This window comes from Aotus nancymaae, unplaced genomic scaffold (genome assembly GCF_030222135.1).
Source record: "Aotus nancymaae isolate 86718 unplaced genomic scaffold, 86718_ANA_hifiasm-v0.15.2.pri h1tg000040l, whole genome shotgun sequence".
In the NCBI taxonomy this organism is placed as follows: domain Eukaryota; kingdom Metazoa; phylum Chordata; class Mammalia; order Primates; family Aotidae; genus Aotus; species Aotus nancymaae.
The window spans coordinates 61,903,372-61,926,209 of NW_026988454.1; the positions used below are offsets into that span (position 1 = coordinate 61,903,372).

The 22,838-nt window shown below is 41.6% G+C and overlaps 1 protein-coding gene across 2 annotated transcripts in view; it reads left to right on the forward strand.

The window, feature by feature from the left end:
• PREP (prolyl endopeptidase) overlaps positions 1-22,062 on the forward strand; it is a 124,077-nt gene extending 102,015 nt beyond the window's left edge. For both annotated transcript variants that reach the window (XM_012438443.3, XM_012438444.3), the window contains 5 exons: positions 10,262-10,398; positions 13,610-13,704; positions 16,948-17,079; positions 17,619-17,775; positions 21,326-22,062. In XM_012438443.3, the coding sequence (XP_012293866.3) occupies positions 10,262-10,398; positions 13,610-13,704; positions 16,948-17,079; positions 17,619-17,775; positions 21,326-21,620 (816 nt within the window). In that variant the 3' untranslated portion in view covers positions 21,621-22,062. The remainder of the gene's footprint in view (positions 1-10,261; positions 10,399-13,609; positions 13,705-16,947; positions 17,080-17,618; positions 17,776-21,325) is intronic.
• Positions 22,063-22,838: the final 776 nt, after the last annotated feature.

Here is a 22,838-nt window from a genome sequence, read left to right on the forward strand (position 1 = left end):
TGGCAGGTATCTTTATCTTCTTGAATCTTATTTTGTCATTTGTAAAATAAGAGAGCACTGCTAGCTGGATGAGGTCCTGGAGTGACAACCTCTTCTTATATCTGAAACATTTTAGAGTCCCAGAATTCACTATTATTATCTTATATCCTCAGGGCTGAGAAAGAACAGACACCAGCTTTGTTTTCCAGGTGGCGCAGTCTTGTGACTGCTCAGAAAATACCCTGCTCAACCCTCTGTCAAGAATCAGTGTGGGTTTCATGAAGGGTGTGGTTCCTTACAGCCTTGTGGTGCTTACTGTTACTGGTTTGGGATGTGGAATAGTATTGTTATGCTGCTGTGCCTCTCCACAATGAAGAGTTTAAGGTTTTTTTTGTTTGTTTGTTTTGAAGAATTTTCATTAAGTACAGAAACTCAACAGTATACATTAAACCCAGTTGAGTGGCAAGTCCTTTGACCTCTGCCTTTTGCCACTTGGCAATGCAAGCCACAGATTTATGACCCCAGACATTGCCTCCCCAGTGATAGTGATCTCGGCATATTCATCGTCGTAACTGGTCCTGGTAGCTTCCACCAGCTTAGGCAAAGCTCCTTTGTCTTCCCAGTTAACCTGTGTGCAGGCAACACTGGTGCAGGTCCCCCTGTGGACTGGACGTCCCAGCCTGGCCATTCCTTTGATGATGTAGTAGGGAACGCCCCTCTCATGATACAGGGCAGATGGGAAAACAACCAGCTTGAAAGGATCCACGTTGTGTGCAGACACCACCAGCTGAGCCACCTTGTTCTCCCCCAAGGTAGCAACGGTGTTAACCCCTGCTCCAAGGACAGGTGGTCTCCAGTGGGGGCCTCCCCTTTGACGGCAGCTTTCTTCTGAGCCTGGAACAGCAGCCATCACTTCTTCTCTTGCTCTGTCTCTGGTCTGTACCTGTGGGCCAGCCTAGGCAGCTGAGTGTTTTGCTGCCCAAGGCCTGGACCAACTGGTTCCTCACGAAGGTACTTTCAGCCATGTTTAGAGGACAGCTCTTTGTCACTGCAACTGGATGCAGCAGGGCCGCTTGACAAAGCTGGTGAGCATCTCTTGGGGCCAGATGTCCTGCAAGTTGCAACATTTTTGGGTCTTTCTCAGGGGATTCATCACCTTGGCCACCTGCTTCTTCACGACAACAGGGGCTAGGGCCACCTTCTCCAGCCGCCCAAGATGCCAAAACAGTCTAACATTTGAAGGAGGAGAAAATGAAATTAAGGAAAGAAGCTTAGTGTGTAACTTTGGTCAGCCTCTGGCTGGCTCATTAATGCTTAGAACTAACCGTTGTTTTCAATCACTGTCGTAATGTTTGGTTTTATTTACTGTGTCTCTCATGAAGGCTTCAGATTGATATGCTCTAAGATAGTCTCGCTTATAAGATCTTACGGATGCTTCCAAAGACCATCTGTTTGTTCATTGTGGATTCCTTGGTGGTACTTGTAGTCTGTTAAGGTGAAAGGGGTGCCAGGTCCAGGCTCCTTGTTGAACTGGATCTATTGTATAACCCATTTACTCTGCTGTTGACAAGAAGAAGGAAGACAGGGCTCTGTCTGCCTCACATGATGAACCATTAGCCCTGGATGACAGATAGACTTTTTCTATTACTCAAGTGGGCATCTGTTAGATCCCATGTGAGCACTTTGTTTTCCTGTCCATTGAGGGTCCCATAAAAGCTTTGGCATCCCACTACAAATAGGTGTGCACAGTGGACACTCAGAAAGAATGCAGGTGGATTATCAGCTCTCGTTGGTTACAGTATGGGAAAAAGGAAAGGAAGTAATTTTGTTTTTTAACTTAAACCTGAGTACTGTGGTTGCAATAAACTACCAGGTAAAGAAACAACACGTACAGTTAAGTTTTGACAACTGTCTACTTATCAGGCACTCATGGCTCTTATATTTATGTATAAATGACATTTTATATGTTACTAATAATAGTTTAAGGTTCTAATATTCCTACCACAACTCCACTGTAGCCGATGAGAGGAGTCAGGGAGACTAGTTGGTCATGGTGCTAGTGGAGTACAGAGCTCTGAGCGTTTGCCTGTATAAATGGCAGAGAAGACACTTGCTTGTGAAACCAAATGACCAAATGGGTGCCTGAGTGTGAGGGGCCTTGGCATAAAATGATCCTGAGGGTTGACAGTAGGGTGGCTGAGAAGAGAGTGTTGCTGTTAGCCCACTAAGAGGCCCGTGGAGGAGCCAGGTGCACAGGTGTGTCTGGGCATGTTGATTTGGAGATGTGGACAGGTCATCCACCACATGAGATCATGAACCTCCATACCCTAGGCAACTTGACAGGCTTCTTAACCAGCCCCTCACAGGTGACTTCCAGGAAACACGTGGCTGGCTATGGGCCTGCAGATGTGGACATGGAGATCCTTTACATAGAGCAGATTGTTGGAGCTCTCTGAGATGGCAAGGAGGGAATCTGAAAAGAGAAAAGAGACAGCCAAGTATAGAAAATTGCAAAACAGGAGGAAGAGGAGCCAATAATGGATCAATTAGGAAGCTTGACAGAGATTTAGAGAAATGAAAAAGAGCCAGAGAAATACTCGACCCAGGAAGCCATAGAAGCAGTTGCCATATAGAGATTGAAAGGAATGAGGCCTGGAAGGGAACCAATTCAAACATATCATTTCTGAACAGTGAGAGAAAGAGAAAGAACAGATTCTCTAATAAATGGTGTATAATAGTTGGCCATTTGGGGGAAAGTAGTTAGATCCTAGGCCATGTATAAAAATAAAATATAAACGTAAAAAATCAAGATGAACATATAGACAAATATTTTTATAACTTGGGGTAGAGAATGGTTTATAAGATAGGAAGCTGAAAGGGAAAAATAGATATTTGGGTACATAAATATTAACACCTTCTTGCACCTCAAACTACCCTTTAATGTCAGATAAATTTCTGTAATCAGAAAGGAGAAGTAACAGAATGAAAGAGCAGGCATATTTTGTTCTCCAAGGACAAAATATAAAATGACTATAAAAATCTTTGCTAATAAAAAAAATGCAATAAGGAAATGGCAGTGTTTGCCTATTAGACTAGTAAAAATTAAAATCTATTTTAACATCCATTGCTGATGAGACATGGACACTTAGGCAAACATTGTCACTGGGAGCTTAAGTTATTAAGTCCTTTTTGGAGGATATTTGGATCGAATTTATTGAATTTTTTAGTGCACGTATACTTCAATCTAGTAGTCCCATGTCTAAGAATATATCCTACAGATTTATCTAAAAGGGATTTATTCCATCATTACCAATCATAGAACATAAAGAATAGCCTAAATATCAGTGAGAAATGGTTAAATGTGTGTGCATCCATAGAATGAAATATTAGGCAGCCATTTTTTAAAATGAGATAAATCTGAGTGTTTTACCCTGAAAAGAATTCCATGATAAATTGCTAAGTGACGAGGAGGGAGAGTGAATCATAGCCCAATATTAGCCCAATTCCATTTATCACTATGTAATAATAACCTATGTATATTTGAACATGTAAATAGGTGTGTCTGTATGTGCTCATGAAAATGTTGGAAAGGATCTACACCACTAGGGTAGAGGCAGGGATGGAGGGGCTACGAGAAAGACAAATGTTCACTGATTACCTTTGAAAGAGCATGATGGGGATAGGAATCAATGGGGTGGGAAAGTGGTAAGCTGTGAGTATGGGGTGCTCAGGATTAATCTATTAGAAAGATGGAAATGTAGCTTAAGAGGCAGACAGGGTGACACATAAGGTTTTGTTGGCAAGGATAAGAGAAATTTGAGTCAATTTGTATGCCAAAGAAAGGGAAAAAATACAAAAAAAAACGAAAGCTGTCACAGTAGTAGTGGAGGCAGTAAGGGATGGAATCAAGACAGAGCAATCCTCCTTTCTCTGGGGTTGTAGAGGCTGAATGAAGTTAGCAGAAGCTTTACCAAGAACTCCAAGCAGATGGACCCTATGAGGGATAGGCAAGGCCAGAGGCAGAGGAGGGATGCAAATGGTGGTGTCAGGAATTAAGGAAAATGGAAAATGCTGGAAACAGCTACTCTTGAATTGATTTAGGTGGGGAAAGATGGAAGACATTTAGGAAGGAAAAGACCTAAGATGTAAGTTCAGGGCCCAGCTGAGTTCAAGTATGCATTTGTAATGAAGGAAGTTGGCATTTTCTAAGTGTCCAGCATCCCAGGGGAGGAGAAGGAATCCAGTGGGTTAGAGTCGGAATTAAAGGAGTTCCAAACTTAGTGACATTTAAAGAGCTGCCCAGGGGTCCCAAGCTGGGCAAAGAAAGCCCAAGGGAAGCTGACAGCCAGAGAGAATATAAAGAACTGAATGTCTTCGTAAGAGTTGTTTTAAAAAATAAAAGCAGATACCTCAGGGGTAAGGAAATGACAGAAGTGGCAACAGGGCAAGTTGGAACCACAGTGGGGGTTGTCCTACTTCCTTGCAGGTTCACAACCAAGGTGATGGGTGAGTGTTGTGCTGTTGGTTTGTCTCAGTAGACTCTTGAATCCCATGAGGGCAGGGATCACGCAGCTCGCCTTCTTTACATCTCCAGGGCTGAGTACGGTCCCTGGCACATAATAGATGCACAGCAAACATTGGAGGGAATCAGGGGCTAGGGTAGGATGGAAACTAAGGTCTTGGTGTTGAGGCATTCAGGTATCTGTAAGGTGAGGATGCTGGACAGGCTTCACTGTTAAAGTCACTGAGGGAAATCACAGGAGACCTGGGTAAAGAGAAGTATAGAGACTTGCATTAAAATGATCAAGAATTACGGGAAAACATCTGGTTTTAGTTGATATTAATTGGTAGGGAAAGAGGAAGTGACAAAAGCAGATGGTTTGACCAGTGTTTTGAGCCCAGATCCACCAGCCACGGAATATGTAGGATATGTGTTAAATCTGCACATTTTAGGGCTCTGCCCTAGACCTGTGGAATCCAAAACTCTGGGGATAAAGCCTGGGAAACTGTATTTTTAACAGTTTCTTCACAGATACGTAGGCCCAGCCAATAAGGCTCAAAAACCACTGGTGTAGACTCTGATGTGGAGCTTCTTGGCCAGGTGTGGGAAGCATATGGAAGCAAGGAGTTTATTAGCTTCTCCTCCTGACCCAGCAAATTCAGGGCAATAAGAAAGGAGACATTCCCAAAGCCTCTTAAAGTTTTGAAAGAAGGGGCTTCTTTGTACCCATTAAAATACAAAGCGGGTGGGGGGCGGGGAAGTGGCTTCAGTGGGAAACCAGTTTTGGTTAAATCAAAGAAGTAGAAAGTACATGATGGAAAATGCCTAGGCTCTTTTAAAGGGCTGTTTCTAAAATTCTGTATGGATTCCTTCCATAGTTATCAAAAGACTCAGAAATTATTTGCCCTTTTATTGAAGAGGCAGGTTTAGGTTTACTCTCAATTACCATTCCATAAATGGAAATGTCAGAAAATACTGCTGTGTGCATGCATGTGTCCACAGAGGAATTTGATGAAATAGTTATTCATGTGTATATTACATGTACAGGCATACCTTGTGTAACTAAACTTCACAAATAATTGCCTTTTTTTTTTTTTTTTTTTTACAAATAGAAGGTTTGTGGCAACCTTGAATCAAGCAAGTCTGTCAGTGCCATTTTTCCAATAATATATGCTTATTTGTGTCTCTGTGTCACATTTTGGTAATTCTCAAAATACTTCAAACCATTATTACTATATTTGTTATGGAGATCCCTCATCAGTGATCTTTGACGTGACTTTTGTAATTGTTTTGTGGTGCCATGAACCACACCCATATAAGACTGTGAACTTAATTGATAAATGTTGTACGTGTCCTGATTGCTCCGCTGCCCATTTCGTGTCTCACTCCCTCTCCTTGGGCCTCAATTAGGGCAATGAACAACCCTCCAGCGGCTTCTAAATGTTCACATCTTACTTGAAATCAAAGCCAGAAAGGGCTAAGCTCAGTGAGGAAGGAATGTGCAAGAGGCCTGGCTAGCTTTTGGTCTGTCTCAGTACAAGTCAGTCAAGTTGTGAATGAAAAGGAAAAGAACTTGAAAAAATTGAAAATGCTACTTCAGAGAAGAAATGAATGATAAGAAAGCAAAACTGCCTTATATCTGGTATGGAGAAAGTTTGAGTAGTCTGATTAGAAGGCCACACCGGCTACAACATTCGCCAAAACCAAATCCATAGAAAGCCCTAACACTTTTCAATTCTGTGAAGACCAAGAGAGGTGTGGAAGCTGCAGAAGAAAAGTGTGAAGCTAACGGAGGATGGCTCAGAAGGTTTCAGGAAAGAAGCCGTCTGCATAAAATAGAAGTGCAAGGTGCAACCAGAAGTGCTGATGTAGAAGCTGCAGCAAGTTCTCAAGAAGATCTAGCTAAGGTCACTTGAAGGTGGCTACACTAAACAGATACTCAGTGTATACAGCACAGCCTTCTATTCAAAGAAGATGCCATCTAGGACTTTCATAGTTAGAGAGAAGTCAGTGCCTGGCTTCAAAGAACAGACTGACTTCTTAAGGGCTAAGCCAGTGCTTATTTACCATTCTGAAAATCCCAGGGCCCTTAAGAATTGTGGTAAATCTACTCTGTGCTCTAGAAACGGAACACAAAGCTGGATGACAGCACATCTGTTCACACCATGGTTTATTCAAGATTTTAGGCCCACTGTTGAGACCTACTACTCAGAAAAAAGATTTTCTTTCAAAATATTACTGCTCATTGACAGCACATCTAGTCACCCGAGAGCTCTGATGGAGCTATACAAGGAGGTGAATGTTGTTTTCATGCCTGCTAACACAATATCCGTTCTGCAGCCTGTGGATCAAGCAGTAATTCTGGCTTTCATGTCTTATTATTTGAGAAATAATACATTTTGTAAGGCTATAGTTACCATACATTCCTCTGATGATGGCCAAGTAAATTGAAAACCTTCTGGAAAGGATTCACCATTCTAGATACCGTGAAGAACATTCATGATTCATGGGAGGAGGTCAGAATATCTGCATTAACAGAAGTTTGAAACAAGTGATTGTAATGCTCACAGATGACTCTGAAGAGTTCAAGACCTCAATGGAGGAAGTCACTGCATACGTGGTGGAAATAGCAAGAGAACGAGAATTAGAAATGGAGCCTACATGTGTGATTGAACTGCTGAAATCTCGTGATAAAACTTGAATGGATGGGGAGTTGCTTTTTAGGGATGAGCAAATAAAATGGTTTCTTGAGATGGCTCCTGGTGAAGAGGCAGTGAACATCGTTAAAATGACAACAAAGGTTTTAGTATGTTCCATAAACTTAATTGATAAAACAGTGTTAGGGTTTGAAGGGATTGACTCCAGTTTTGAAAGAAGCTCTGCTGTGGGTAAAATGCTATCAAACAGTGAATTAGTCAGGGTTCTCTTAGAGGGATGGAACTAATAGGAGAGAGAGATATATATGGAAATTTATTAAATACTAACTTACATGATCACAAGGTCACAGTAGGCTGTCTGCAAGCTGAGGAGCAAGGAGAGCCAGTCCAGGTCCCAAAACTAAAGAACTTGGAGTCTGATGTTCGAGGGCAGGAAGCATCCAGCACAGCAGAAAGATGTAGGCTGGGAGGCTAGGCCTGTCTGTCCTTTTCATGTTTTTCTGCCTACTTTATATACCTGGAAGCTAATTAGATTGTGCCTACCAGATTAAGGGTGGATCTGCCTTCCCAGGATGCTAATCTCTTTTGGCTGCACCCACACAGACACACCCAGGATTAATACTTTGTATCCCTCAGTCCAGTCAAGTTGACATTCAGTATTAACCATGACAGACAGCATTCCATTGCTACAGAGAAATCCTTCATTGCTATTTCTTCAATTACAGAGGCAGTAAGAAAAAAAAGAAAAAAGATAAATCCTTCATGAAAGGAAAAGTCCATCAGTGTGGCATACTTCACTGTTGTCTTCATTTAAGAAAATGCCACAGCCACTCCAGCCTTCAGCAGCCATCACCTTGATTGATCAGTAGCTATTCACACTAAGGCAAGGCCCTCCACAAGCAAAAAGATTATGAATTGCTGAAGTCTCAGATAACCATTAGCATTTTCTAGCCGTAAAGCCTTTTTTAAGGCATACATATTTTTTAGACAGTGCTATTGCACACTTAATAGATTACAGTATAGTGTAATCATAACTTTTATATGCATTAGGAATCCAAAAAATTTGTATGACTTGCTTTATTGTGGTTGTCTGGAACCAAAAAATCAGTGTATTCCGAGGTATGCCTGTATGCTTATTTCAAGACTAAAATAGCCTTCCTGTAAGGAGTTTTCTTCCCCACAATAAAGTCATCTTTACAATGTCCTTTCATTTTGGACCGAATTCAACATACTGTTTTTAACATTAGAACCACACCAACTTAAATCTTAGATATATTTCTGCAACTGCAGGGATAATGGAAACTTCATGCTTTCAATGGTATTCTCAAAGGATGCTTTTGCCCTGGAGTCAGATAAGAGAGCTAATTGCAGGCTGGCTTGCAGGCACTGGAAATCTTACAGATGGTAGCAAGAAAAGTGATATGGGAGGAGGAAGTTGAAGTGTCATGAAGCATCAAGAGATAGAGCACTGTGGGAACAGATGGAGGGTCTGAGAGTCTGTTAGCTGGGATGAGGAGTACAGCAGTCCAGCTGGCTGTGTGAAGATCAGGGTGCATGAGGAGGGGTCAGCCTGGGGTGAATTGAGCTGGACTGGGAATGGAGGGAATGTGAGTTTTTGAACAGATGATTCTGTGAAGGTAGCATCACGTGAGACGGTTTGCTCATTTGCTCATTGATGCTGTTACCTCTGGGTAGAATGCTCTGAATTCTAACTCTGAGTTTTAGCACACTAATCCCAGCCAATTTGTTCCTCTTGGAATTTGTTCCTCTTACTCCGTGTTTACTTGTACCTACCCACACAGTTACTCTATTAGTGGCTGCTAACTGGCACTAAATAACTTTAAATAAAACTGTATCCCCTCTGCTAATTTTGAACTCTGAAGAGTATTCTCCATGATTCCTCAGATGCCAAATTTAAGTGTATCTCAGCATTTCTCTGCAGAGTCCAAAACAAATGCTTTTTATATTACTGTTTCTTGGCAGGTTTCAAAAAACTACCAGACTTGCAGGTGTTTATCATGGTCCTATAACTCCTATCTCTAAATCTGCATCCCTGCCCACTCTCCCTCTGCCCCACTCCCCCATGGTTATTTCCATGGACTTTGTGGCAACTTTCTGCAACAGAACTGCTGCCTTAAAAAGCTGTGGATAAAATATGGCTCCAGGTCACATGAAGTGTAAAGGCTTATCCCCATGACTAGAACACAAGGTCAACAAGATGATTCCAAACTGGGGCAGTTTTTAGGAGTTGTTTGGGGTAAAAACGTGTTTACACAAAGAAAGCTATTCACAGCTTTCCTTTCAGGAGAAAAAAGCATTATCAGCTTTTTGTGGCTCATAATTTATTCTATGACTTGTCAGTTGACTAGCTTTTAATGTTCCTCACCTTATGCCTTTTTTCAAATCCTTTATCCAAAAGGCTATGAAGGTTGACTCTGAACTTGCCTGAGGTAGCCCAGATTCAGGAAGGCTTTAGGAACCTTAGTTATCAATAGTGGAGAGAAGGGTCATTGTTTACTGGGAATAACAGGATTTCCATGTTTTCCCTCATCAACTTTCTAAGCTAGTAAGTTTTGTTGCTGCTAACATTTATTTAGTAGTTCAGCGTAGGAAAATGACGTCTTGAGCATCTTAACATTTAGAGAGGAAGTTGAATATAAAATTTGTTTTCTGGAGTATAAGTCTTACTAGATTAAATTGCTTGGCAGGATGGCAAATCTGCCTCTGTCAGTGCTGAGAGGGGTGAGAAAGAGCAGAGAATGGAAAGCCTGTTCTCTGTGTGCCTTGGGAAGGCCCGGAGAGGTGGGCACGATGGCCACATGTGGGGATGCAGAATTGAGGCTGGGAGAGTATAAACGACGTGCGAAGGGCACCAGCAAGATAGTTGTGGAATAACAATTAAATGCAGGTCTCCGTTTTGAGAGGCAGGCTCTTTAAACTGCTCTGCGTTCTCTCCATAAAAACTGAAAGATCCTTCACCAAATAGCCCTTTACAGGCGATAGGTTTTCATTGTGCCACTGTACATCATGAAGAGAGAATTTACTATTTTTCCCATTTAAAAGCATGCAGTATTTACTAAAATAAGTAATGCTAAATCTTATATTCTGCCTTCTTATGTTCTAGATTTTCTACCCCAGCAAGGATGGTACAAAGATTCCAATGTTCATTGTGCATAAAAAAGGCATAAAATTGGATGGTTCTCATCCCGCTTTCTTATATGGCTATGGTGGCTTCAACATATCCATCACACCCAACTACAGGTGAGTTCGGAACACACTCACAGTGCCAGTGTTTGATCTTTTCCATAGAGTGGAAACAAACCAGTGCTCTACTAAATCATCTTTCTAAAATACATTACTGCCTGGGTGTGGTGGTTCACACCTATAATCCCAGCACTTTGGGAGGCTGAGGCGGGTGGATCACTTGAGGTCAGGAGTTCAAGACCAGCATGGCCAATGTGGTAAAACCCCATATCTACTAAAAATACAAAAAAAAAAATTAGCTGGGTGTGGTGGCAGGTGCCTGTAATCCCAGCTACTCAGGAGGCTGAGGCAGGAGAATCACTTGAACCCAGGAGGTGGAGGTTACAGTGATCCGAGATCACCCCACTGCACTCTGGCCTGGGCAGCAAGAGCAAAACTCTGTCTCGAATAAAATAAAATACAGTACTACAAAATTCTTTTTTTCCATAGATGGGCAGGATTATGTGTTAACTATTGAAATTTTGACCAGGAATTGAAGGATCATTTACAAGCTAATCTTGAAAAAAAAAAAATTCATTCAGGGTAATAGGTTGTTTGAGAACTAGATGGGGAGGCTATGACTGCATGACTCCAGAAGATTAGCGTTCGTCGACGTCTTAAAGGAAGCTCCTTTCTTCAGTGTTTGTCACTTGCTCCACTGTACTACCTTCAGTATTCTCTTCAGAGGGAATGATTTCTTAGCTGATACTTTTCACCAGCAAAGTCTTAAAATAGACTGTCTTAACGTTCAGCCATAAATATGTTTTCTGTATACTCTGTTACATCGTCTATTTCAGACTGTTCTGTGCTCACTGTTTCTATGATTATTTCCCAGATAACTACGTTCAGGGAGAAAATTCTACATTCATATGTTTGCTGTGTTGGTATAAATATCTTCTTTGTTATTTGCAAACTTGATTCTAGTATCCCATTGCTAATATAAAGTGGAATTTACTTTGAGCACTTTTAATAAAAACAAGGAGTTTCCTAACAGCAAGACTAGCTTTGAGCCATCTTCCAAATAGAACCGCTTATGAAATCTGATTCACAGATTCATCCAGGATCTTTTCTGTTTGGGAAGAGATTCATGGACTGGTGACTACCAGGACATAAATTCAGAATAGATTTAACCATCTGTCCTGAAGCTGAATACAAGAACACTGTTACTTTGTTTTGAGCACTCAATATCTGTAGAAGCTCTTTATTTTGGGTTTAATGAAGTATGAAACATGATGCCTGCCCTCAAGTGATTTATAATGAAGCTGTGGATCTCGAGTATCTGGCTGAGGAGTTTGCATTTACTTTTTTGTTAGCAAGGAGCTGATGGGAGGCTTTTGTGGAAAATCATGATGTAGAACAGTATTTTCAAAAGATATGTGGCATCATCATATGAGTAAATGAAGGGAAACTAGTTAGAAAAGTGTAACAGTTGCTGTTCATTCATCCTGTATTGACAGCGACATCTACCAGGCAGCATTCCAGACATGGGGACTTCCCATCTCTTTCCAAAGTTTCACAGGCAATGAGATTTGTTATGGTTGTAATAACAAATAGGTAATATTAACACATTGATATCTATGTGTTAATATTACATGCCATATGTATTCCCTGAGATGATTCTTCTAGGAATGCAAGCCTCCTTGCCCCTTGTAATAATAAAAAAGCAAGACAATAAATGTTGGTTTATTGTATTAACCTAATCCTTATATCACTCAAAGTGTTAAAATACAGGCTTCGGTTTTAGCTCACAGGGATGCTCGAGTGTGGGGCAGTGAACACGTGCTTCCTCAGTGAATAATGAGTCACCTCGAGCCCCATTTCCCTGGTCCCAGCAGGTGGGCTAGGATCAAGACAACACTGATTCCTGAGTGGATCTACTGTACCTAAAACAGGCACTTGTCTTTGTTCATTTGGGCAACAAGCATTTATTAAGCCTGCCCTGTTGGGATTCAAGAGATAAGTCCCAGGGCCGTTTTCATCCCAGCACCCAGTGCCTTTAATAGTAGTCTCAGGAGAGACCATCAGAGATGCATGAAAATCTTGAAGAGAGGACCAGGTGATCGAACAACAGTTTGGCTAATAAGGTATGGTTGGATGGTCTGATACATGTACCCTAAGTCTTCCGACCTTTCCTGTTCATCCTCGATATTTAGGAAATTAGCGTTCAAGCCATCAAGAGCCTTCAGGTTGCAGAAGCCCATGATTTCCCCAGTTTCTAAAAGAGTGACACAATTCTCAGAAATAGTTCTCAAAGCAAAGTTAATTTTAACTAACAACAATGTCACTCAGTACTTTTAGGGTCATAGTGGAAAAAGGAGGGGGAAATAAAATCCAGATTTTCCAAAGGACTTAACACTTTCCTAGAGGGTTTGTGCTGTAATTGCTTCCGTTTATCTCTAGAAAATATCCTCCAGCCCTGAGAACTCTATTCCTGATCTCCTTTACCTCTCGCACTCCCTGTGTTGGCTAGTTTAACTGAGAAGTTTCTGTAGAACTGGAAAACATGTTTAAAAACCCGTGTTTTATAGAAAAAGCTTTTTTTATTTTCCAACTTAAACAGTTTGGAGAAAGTTACTCAAAAAATGATAAACAGGACCATTATCAGGTGTTCCTATGTGAGCCCAGCACCATCCATGCCTGGGCTGGCAGTGTTTTGTTTTTTCTCTGTTTATATTATGAATTGTGTAGTGAAATATTTATCAATTTAGAAAAATAAGACACACCAAATGCCTGTGAAAACATATTAGCTTTGCTTGAGCACAGTGGCTCAGCCTGGAATCCCAGCACTTCAGGAGGCCAAAGCAGGCGGATCACTTGAAGGCAGGAATTCAAGACCAGCCTGGCCAACTTGGCAAAATCCTGTCTCTAGTAAAAATACAAAAACTAGCCAGGTGTGGTGGCACACACCTGTAATCCCAGCTACTCGGGAGGCTGAGGCAGGAGGCTCACCTGAACCCAGAAGGTGGAGGTTGCAGCGAGCCATGATCGTGTCACTGTGCTCCAGCCTGGGTGGCAGAGCCAGACTCTGTCTCAAAAAAAAATTAGCTTTGCAATTAGGCATTAATTGGAAGTTATATATTTTTCACTTAAGCAATATAAGGAATATCAAACTCCTATTTAGATGGTATTACTCAGTGTTCTTGGGCATACACTTTTTTGAGATGGAGAGGGGTAACATGGTCTTCACTAGGCAGTTAATGGAAGGTTAACTGTTTTTACTGTTTCTCAGTGTTTCCAGGCTTATTTTTGTGAGACACATGGGTGGTATCCTGGCAGTGGCCAACATCAGAGGAGGTGGCGAATATGGAGAGACGTGGCATAAAGGTGAGGTGTTCTCTCTACAGAAACACAAGTCTGACATAGTCAAAGCAAAGGTTGTGCTGATCCTTCCTGTTTGAATGAGCTGAGGGGGTTAGGAGCAGGAAAGCTTTTTGGCTAGACGAATGAAAACCAAGGATATTATCGAACACATTTAGGCACCACTCCCCCCTTAAAAACAACTCACTCTTTTCACGTTTTATTTTCCTTTCTTATAATAAATAGATGAAGTACATATTTTTCAGAAGCATTTCCTTCTATTTGGGCGTTTAACAACTCATAGGTTGTGTTTTTAATTATCATTGTCAGAAGTGAATCTTGGAGAGCTTTTCGGTGTTTATTCTGTCTCCTGTTAGCCTTGTTTTTACAGTTTAGTATTAGTTGACTGTCTTGAAACAGAAGTGAAGGTGGGTCATTTTCTCTGAAGAGAAAGGAGCAGTATTCTCCTGCTGGTTTTTTCAGATCTTCCCAGCATTGCTGAGAAATCGCATCCTCCTAGCATGGCTGCTGTGACTCTATCGTGCATTAGTTTTAGACACAAAAATGCAGTCATTTTTTTCTTCTGGTTTTATTCCATCTCCATTCTCTGGCCTCCTGAAGCATATTATCAATACAAAATTCTAGCTAATTGACTAATACCCAACTTTATACACCAGATGGTCACAGTTTTTTTGACTGATCATCTGCATCTTTTCCATTTTTTTCCATGTGGAGCACCCCGTCACCCAGGCTTTTGTGTATCTGAAATTGAATTCATAGACTAACCAGGATCGGGGTCCACGCATAGGGGTATGATGCATAACCTATATACAACTTAAATAGGAAATCAGGTGAATCAAGGGGTTCAGAATTAGCACACACATTTGGGATGTAAATTAAACATATGGTATACAGAAGTTTTATTCTCTTATCACTCATCTTAGTATCAGTTTCACAGTATGATTTTAGTGTAAACTATAATATCAACTCAAAATTATGCAATGAATTCTATGCAGTTTCAAAGATAGTCACAGTCGGTAGTTTCTGGGGATGATACCTGACAACAGTGGACCAGATGGCTGGCCACGAGCACTCACTGTCACTAAAGTGCCCTTGAGGAGTCCGGTGTCAGCCCCTGGGGTGCATGCTGGATGCCCAGGGGTCAGGCCTACAATAGGCCTGACCATTCTAAGTGGTCTGAAGAGGTTCTTCACGTGCCTTGGTTGTGTGTCTTTGGGGCAGGGGGGATGTGGGAAAGCACCTCCACCAGCTCTGTGCTTGCCCCAGTCTTGTTTATAGTAAGTTCTGCCAGGACACTGAGGTTGGTCAGCAGCTCCAGGTAGAGTCTCCTCAGCATCAGAGACCACCCTTCAGATCTATACCTCTCTTCTGTTCCCTACGCCAACCCAAACCTGAGGCTTGAGGCCCTGAGTTTTGTTTTTTTTTTTTTTCCATCAAATCAAATCAGCAAACATAAGGGTAAACCTATAAAGAGATTTCCATAAGTACCTGTTAGGTACCATATGCAGGAAAGGCCTAGGTCTGACCTCTGGGCATCCAGCATGCACCCCAGGGGCTGACACCAGCCTCCTCAAATGCACCTTAGTAAGAGTGAGTGCTCATGGCCAGCCATCTGGTCCACTGTTGCCAGGTATCATCCCCAGCAACTACCAACTGTGACTGTCTTTGAAACTGCATAGAATTTATTGTATAATTTTGAGTTAATATTAGAGTTTACACTAAAATCATACTGTGAAACTGATATTAAAAGATAAGAGGATAAATTTTCTGTATACCATGTTTGATTTACATCCCAAATGTGTGTGCTAATCACCTGATTTCCTATTTAAGTTGTATGTAGTTGATGCCCCATACCCCCTACACATGGACCCCTGATTCTGGGACTCTCTCCTGAAAGAACTGGATTCTTCACCAGAAAATCCCTCTGATCATCAGGTGCCCACCATGTTCTGATAAGGAAGAGTACCCTTGCCCCTGGTCTGTTCTCTCATTCCTTTATTAATTACAACCAAGTTATTTTCCAGTCTTGGGATTAGGGAGGTTCAAGCTTGACCAAGGCTAACAGTAGACTATGTTTAGACTGATAAACTTCTTCAAAATTTAGGCCATGATGCAAGGACAAGAAATAGACCTTTTCCAGTTAAAGCCTAGGATACAAAACTTTGGTAAATCTGAATTCCTTTCTGTTAATTGACTTTAAAATATAATGCTTTTTAAAATTTAGTCATATCCTCAAAATACTGTTATTCCTAGAAACTAAGTAATCCTAGCTCTTCTAAATTAACTGGTAATTTCTTAACATTTGTTTTGATAGGAAAAACATTTCAGTAGCACTCCTTTATCTTTAATTAAATTTCAGCTGAAGTGGTTAATCTCAAATATCTAATTAGATCTGTGTCTGTTCTTTGTTCATTTCAAAGGCAGTTATTTCAGACATCTGTTCCTTTGAGCACATGCTTTTGACTTTTGGCCTTTACTTATAGATATTTCACAGCCCCGTAAATGTTTCTCCAAGTAATTTGTTTGGTTTAATACGCTGGAATGATTTGCAGATGATAAAGCGCAGATTCTCTGCGGAAATGTTTAAGGTCTTTTATTCTGGAATTGAGAAACCATTATGTGGTGGTCTGCTGCAGCACTACCTCACCACCCAATTCCTGCTGATTCTTTAAATTAATAACCGTGAGCAAGACTGGGGAATTTCTTTCTCCCCATCCCCGACCATGTCCGACGCCTGCAGAGGTGGGGTGGGAAGTGTGCCTCTGCAGAGCACTTCCACCTCCATCTTCGCAGGGAGGGGAGGCACAGGCACCCCCACAGCCGGCTCTGGCATGGGTGCTGGGTGGAACCCACAGGGCTGAACACTGCTGCAGGTCTCGCTTTATATTTTTAAGTTCAGCTTCCCAGAATACAGGTTCCTTGTGAGGACATGCTTCTATCCTTTCATCATCATGCTTCTCTCATAACCGACCATCTGTTCCCTTTGGGGCATTTCCTGTTTAAGTTCTAGAGGCTTTTAGAAAACTTCAGATCCACCATATGGATTAGCATTGTGGTATTGATGATCTGTTTCCACAGTGCATAACAGAACTTAAATTGAGGCATTTTTTTTAATGCAGTGTTAACCCATTGTTTTTAAGTTAATCAGTAGTTGAAACTGTGCCCTATTATCATTGGAATTCCCTTTAAATTTATTATTTTTATGTTTGGTTTTGTTAATTAACTATCTTCCACTTTGGCACATCGTAGGTGGTATCTTGGCCAACAAACAAAACTGCTTTGATGACTTTCAGTGTGCTGCTGAGTATCTGATCAAGGAAGGTTACACATCTCCCAAGAGGCTGACTATTAATGGGGGTTCAAATGGAGGCCTCTTAGTGGGTAAGTAGTGGATTTTATTCATTGTACTTACTAGTTAGCCCTCTTGGGGTTTTCAGATACACCATCTGTAGGCAGCTCTTGATTCACTTTGTGGATAGGACCACAAAGTGGTATAAGGAGAGCAAAACCTGTTTCTACTATTTGTATTTGGGCATCTGATAAATGACATACAAAGAGACCCTGTTATGCCTTGGGCAGGTCCTGAGATCTTGGACAAGTCCCTTAATCCCCCTCATCACTGTGAAAGCAACTGGAGATGGGAGCAGGGGATACAGGGTTTCCAGAAAGTCCTCAAGCTTTTCAAGATTCACTTTGGGGAGTAAAGCTGTATTACTGATGAGAATTCCCACCCCCTGACAGATATCAGAGGAGGTGGGGAGCTTTGGGGCTCTTGGGCAGGTGATTTCTGATGGCTTCCTCCTGTGCTCTGAGGATAAATAAATGCAACCAGGGTTCTGGAAGCATGTAAGTATTGCCTTGCCTTGTTTATGTAGATGTTTAATGATAGACTGCCTCCCTTTTCTACCTTGGGTTTTTAGCTACTTGTGCAAATCAGCGACCTGACCTCTTTGGTTGTGTTATTGCCCAAGTTGGAGTAATGGACATGCTGAAGTTTCATAAATACACCATTGGCCATGCTTGGACCACTGATTATGGGTGCTCGGACAGCAAACAACACTTTGAATGGCTTGTCAAGTAAGGCTCTTTTGACATATATTTGTTGTCAGTCATCTGATTGAAACTGAACAGTCACACAACAGGATTAGTGCTTGAGCTTTGTCATCTTCAGTGTCTTGCGTATAATTTACTGAGAAGTAGGAGAAGAGATGGGAATACCTACTTGTCTTTCTTGTTTTAATCTAGTCTTTAACAAAAGCAACAAACTACAAAAATGTGGTAGGCAGAATTCTAAAGATGGCATCCCAAACACTTATCTAGGTACTGCTTGCTGTGAAGAGGGCAGGATATTAATCTGCTGCTCTTTGGATTATCTGAGGGGTGACAAATCATATAAACCCTTAAAGGCTGAGCACTTTCTCTGGCTGGAGTCAGGGATGCAGCAGAAAGGGAGGTCAGAGAAATTGAAAGCATGTAAAGGATTCAACCTGCCATTGCTGACTTTGTGGAGGAAGGGGGACCTCTAGAACCTGAGAGCAACCCCCAAACAACAGCCATCAAAGAAACAGGACCTAAGTCCCACAGCCGTACAAAACTGAATTCTGCCAACATCCCGAGCCTGCAAGTAGGTTTTTTCCAGAGTTTCCCCTTAAGAGTCCAGTCAGCCAACACCTTCATTTTGACCTTGGGAGACCCAGAGCAGACAACCCAGCTGAGCCAACCCAGACTGCTGACTTATAGAACTGTGAGATAAGAAGTCTGTGGTGTTTCAAGCTGCTAAAGTTGTGGTAATTTGTTACCGTAGCAATCATCAAAAGGTATTATTATGCTTTATATCAATGTATGGGATTTTCTTTTTTTTTTTATTTTGAGACAGAGTCTCACTCTGTCACCAGGCACCAGGCTGGAGTGCAGTGGTACAATCTCAGCTTACTGCAGCCTCCCGGGTTCAAGCAATTCTCCTGCCTCAGCCTCCCAAGTAGCTGGGACTACAGGCGCACACCACCACGCCCAGCTAATTTTTGTATTTTTAGTAGAGACGAGGTTTCACCATGTTGGCCAGGATGGTCTCGATTTCTTGACCTCGTGATCTGCGCGCCTCGGCCTCCCAAAGTGCTGAGAGATTACAGGCTTGAGTTACCGCGCCTGGCTGGGATTTTCTTTTCTAAATTAAACAAAGAATATATGCTCCTGAAGTAGCAGATCAAAATAAAAAGTAGGGGAAGTGGGGTTGAGTATGGTGGCTCACACCTGCGGTCCCAGCACTTTGAGAGATGGAGGCAGGCAGATCGCCAGCTGAGGAGTTCAAGACCAGCCCTTCATGGGCAACGTGGTGAAACCCTGTCTTTACAAAATATTAGCTGGGCATGGTGGTGCTGCCCGTAGTCCCAGCTACTCGGGAGGCTGAAGTGGAAGGATGGCTTGAGACTGGGAGGCAGAAGTTGCAGTGAGCCAAGATACACCACTACACTCCAGCCTGAGCAGCAGAGCAAGACCCTGAGCAAGACCCTGTCTCAAAAAAAAAAAAAAAAAAAGAATATATTCAAGTACAGCTAAACTTATTTTATGCTCAGTATAGCTACATATATTTGAAACTGCAAGTTGCATTATTGAAATCTTATACAATGTCCCTTGTATCCTGAAACCACTATGGTGATTGATAACAATGAGTAAACAGACATTAAAACTTCTTTTTGGCCTTTCATTCTCTATTATGTAAGAGTTTTTAAATTTTATTTTTAATCAGCAGTGTTTAGGAGTGCCTCTCAGACTGGCACAAGAAGCCTGTTCCACCTGTTGTCAGTAAACCACAAATTTTGACCAAAATAACTAAAAAGTTTTTTTTTTTTTTGAGACAAGGTCTCTCTGCTGCCCAGGCTGGAGTGCAGTGTCACAATCCGGCTCACTGCAACCTCCGCCTCCTGGGTTCAAACAGTTCTCATGCTTCAGCCCCCAGTAGCTGGGACGACAAGTGCTCTCCACCGCGCATGGCCTGGTTTCTAAAAAGTTTGTTCTTTCATTTTGTTTGCTTTTTACGGCTAGCCTATCCAGTTTGAAATACACTTAAAATGACTGAATTTTTTTAACTGGGTACTTTACTTTAAACTACTAAATGCCGTTCTCTAAGGGGAAACAGTTCACTATGAAAGTACTTTTCAGCGCACAGGCCTCATTGACACATATTGATAAAAGTTAGAGAAAATTGGCACCTAGGGAAACAAGTCCTATTTAAACTCATTTGAAAATACTGAGTTAATTGAATATTGAAGGCAAAAGAATATTAGAGACACCTAATACTTTCAAAATTAATTTAAAAACAAAAAAGATTCTAAATATTTTTCTCTGTGATGTTCTTGCTTCAATTTTCAAATCTTGCTCTCCCAGGGCTACATTGCCTTTCCCCTGCAGCTGGTAAAATGAGCATGGAATTCAGCCCACACTACAGGGAGCTCCACCAGCCCAGCACCTCCCCGCCCCCTGGGGTATGCCTCACGGAGCACCAAAATTATTAAAAGGTGTTTCCCCAAAAAGAGCTAGAGTTCCAAGTTTGAATGACTAGGAGATAAAGCCTAATGTATTTCTTTTCTACAGATAATGTATAAATGTTGCATGTGAATCTCCAAGGGGGCGATTATTGTTAGCAGGCAGGGTTTTCCAAACTTGTTTCTCCTTAGAACTAACCCCTATTTGGAAGAATGGGGTTGGTCATAAAACACTCTGAAATGACATCAAAAAACAGATCTCCAACTTACCTGTTGGGAAACTGAGAATGTTTTGGCCTCAAGTTGGTTAACTGAGCAGAATTTTTACTGTTTTCACTATTTACCCTTCAAAATAAAACTCAACAGTTGATTTTATTCGTTAATATTAAATACTTTGAAGAACATGGCACCCGTATTAGGAAAATGTAAAGAAAAAATATCCAGAGATTTCTTTCACTTCACTATTATCAGTCACTGTTAAAATCAACATTACTTTTATACTTAACATCCTTTTTATTAACTTACTTACCCAGGAAACTTGCCTTGTCCTTCAGAAGGTGCCCCCCGCACTGCTCAAAGGCTGCTGCTTTCTGCTGGACTGAGAGCCAGCAGCCCGTCCAGCTTCCTCAGTTCACAGACAAGAAGTGAGGCCCAGAGAGGACCTGTGCTTTTCCTAAGACTGCAAAACTGAGCCTGGAATAAAGGGGCAGCAAGCTTTAATACTATGGATTTCAAGTTTCTCAACAAAAGAAAGGCTTGGACTTAAAACTACAACCAGTGGTTTAAAAAGACAATTAATTATTACTCCACTAAGTAGCAGTAAAAGTCTAGAGATCATGAAACTATTCATCTTAAGGGACAGTAAGCGTGCCTATGATTTGGGTTGTTTCCACAGCCCTGTGACCTTCCTTCTGACAGTCTTTCAAAGTTGGAGCCACATAAATGACACAGCTCTGCAGTGCAGGAGCCCTTGCTGGTCACGGCCTAAATGGCCATGCACACACAGTCTGTGGTAGTCACTCATATACTAGTTAAGTTAGCCTAGTAAACTACATAGGTCCCTGTGCCATACCAGTTCTCCCTGATTGTCCTACAAAAACCTCTGTGTTGTTCTCCAGCCTCACAAAGGCGTCTTTGCCTTGCAGATACTCTCCATTGCATAACGTGAAGTTACCAGAAGCAGATGACATCCAGTACCCGTCCATGCTGCTCCTCACTGCGGACCATGATGACCGCGTGGTCCCGCTTCACTCCCTGAAGTTCATCGCCACCCTTCAGTACATCGTCGGCCGCAGCAGGAAGCAAAGCAACCCCCTGCTTATCCACGTGGATACCAAGGCAGGCCATGGGGCAGGGAAGCCCACAGCCAAAGTGATAGAGGAAGTCTCAGACATGTTTGCTTTCGTAGCACGGTGCCTGAACATCGACTGGATTCCATAAACAGTTTCCCACTCCCTCCTGACAGCGACAGAAAACCTCAAGGGCTTTCCCACTGTTCAAACCAGGAAACCACTGGGCATAATGCTTCCCCACGGAAACATTGTTCCTGCACTCACAAACTACAGTTGAACAGAACTGCTGTGGGAATTTTATCTTTTTTAGGCTTCTTCTTTTTAGCAAGCCCTTGACGTTTCTTTTTCCACCCTGTCTAGGCACATGTGGTTTTTTTTTTTAAAGGCATGTTTGGATAAATAGCTAAATGGCAACAGACACATTGTGAATATTAGATTGCTGAATTAAGGATCATAGTTGGGCATCCTTCTATATAACACCTCAGTGAAATTCGCTTCTATATCTATAACCTGCATATCTTTAAATAAATGTGAGAAATGTTCTCATGGAGAAGACGTCTCTGCAACAATAATAAATGTTATTTAAGAATAAGAGGCTTTACTTCCGTTTTCTTCATGTTGGGGGCAACTCTAGAAGTGTTTTCTGTGAGAATAAAGCATTTCCCCTTTCTGCAACAAGTTACTTTCCAAGCAGTTAAGTCATAGAATATTAGCTTTGAAAGTAAGTTGAGTTCATCCATTCCATCTCTGTTGTTAGAGGTGATGCAGCTGTCTGTCAGAGGTGGCTCACTGTCATAAACACTAACCACTTAGTCAGGTAATCTGATCTGGGGCTCTTCCGGTTTGGATGCCTCCTTTCAAAAATCAGTGGACTGGAAAATTCAGATTCTTCACCTATTTGTCTGTTATTGATTTGTTTACAAAACATTCCTAGAAATCTGAGTTCCTTGGACCTAAGGATCCTTGGTTCCAAGAGATCACATGAGTAATTATCCAAACAGATACATATATCCAATCTTACCTTAACCATCAGAAATTTCAGCATTTCCCAAGCTGTTTCTGCCCCACAGATCACTCCTGGAAATAGAAATAGTCATACTTAACTGGGGAAAAAAAAAAAGTTTTGGTTTGCCCACACCCCACCCCACCCCCAAGATTTTTAAGATATACTAATCCTCAAACTTGGATCCACACAATTTTTTTCAAGGCATATATTTTAACATCTCATGAAACAGTGTTCCTTTGGGTATTAGTTTGGGAAATGCTGAGCTAACTTAAAACACTGTTTCTTTTTCCTTTGTCTTGCTTTATCAGATAAGATGAAAATAATTATTTTATACAGCATCTTAACCTTAAATAAAATGGC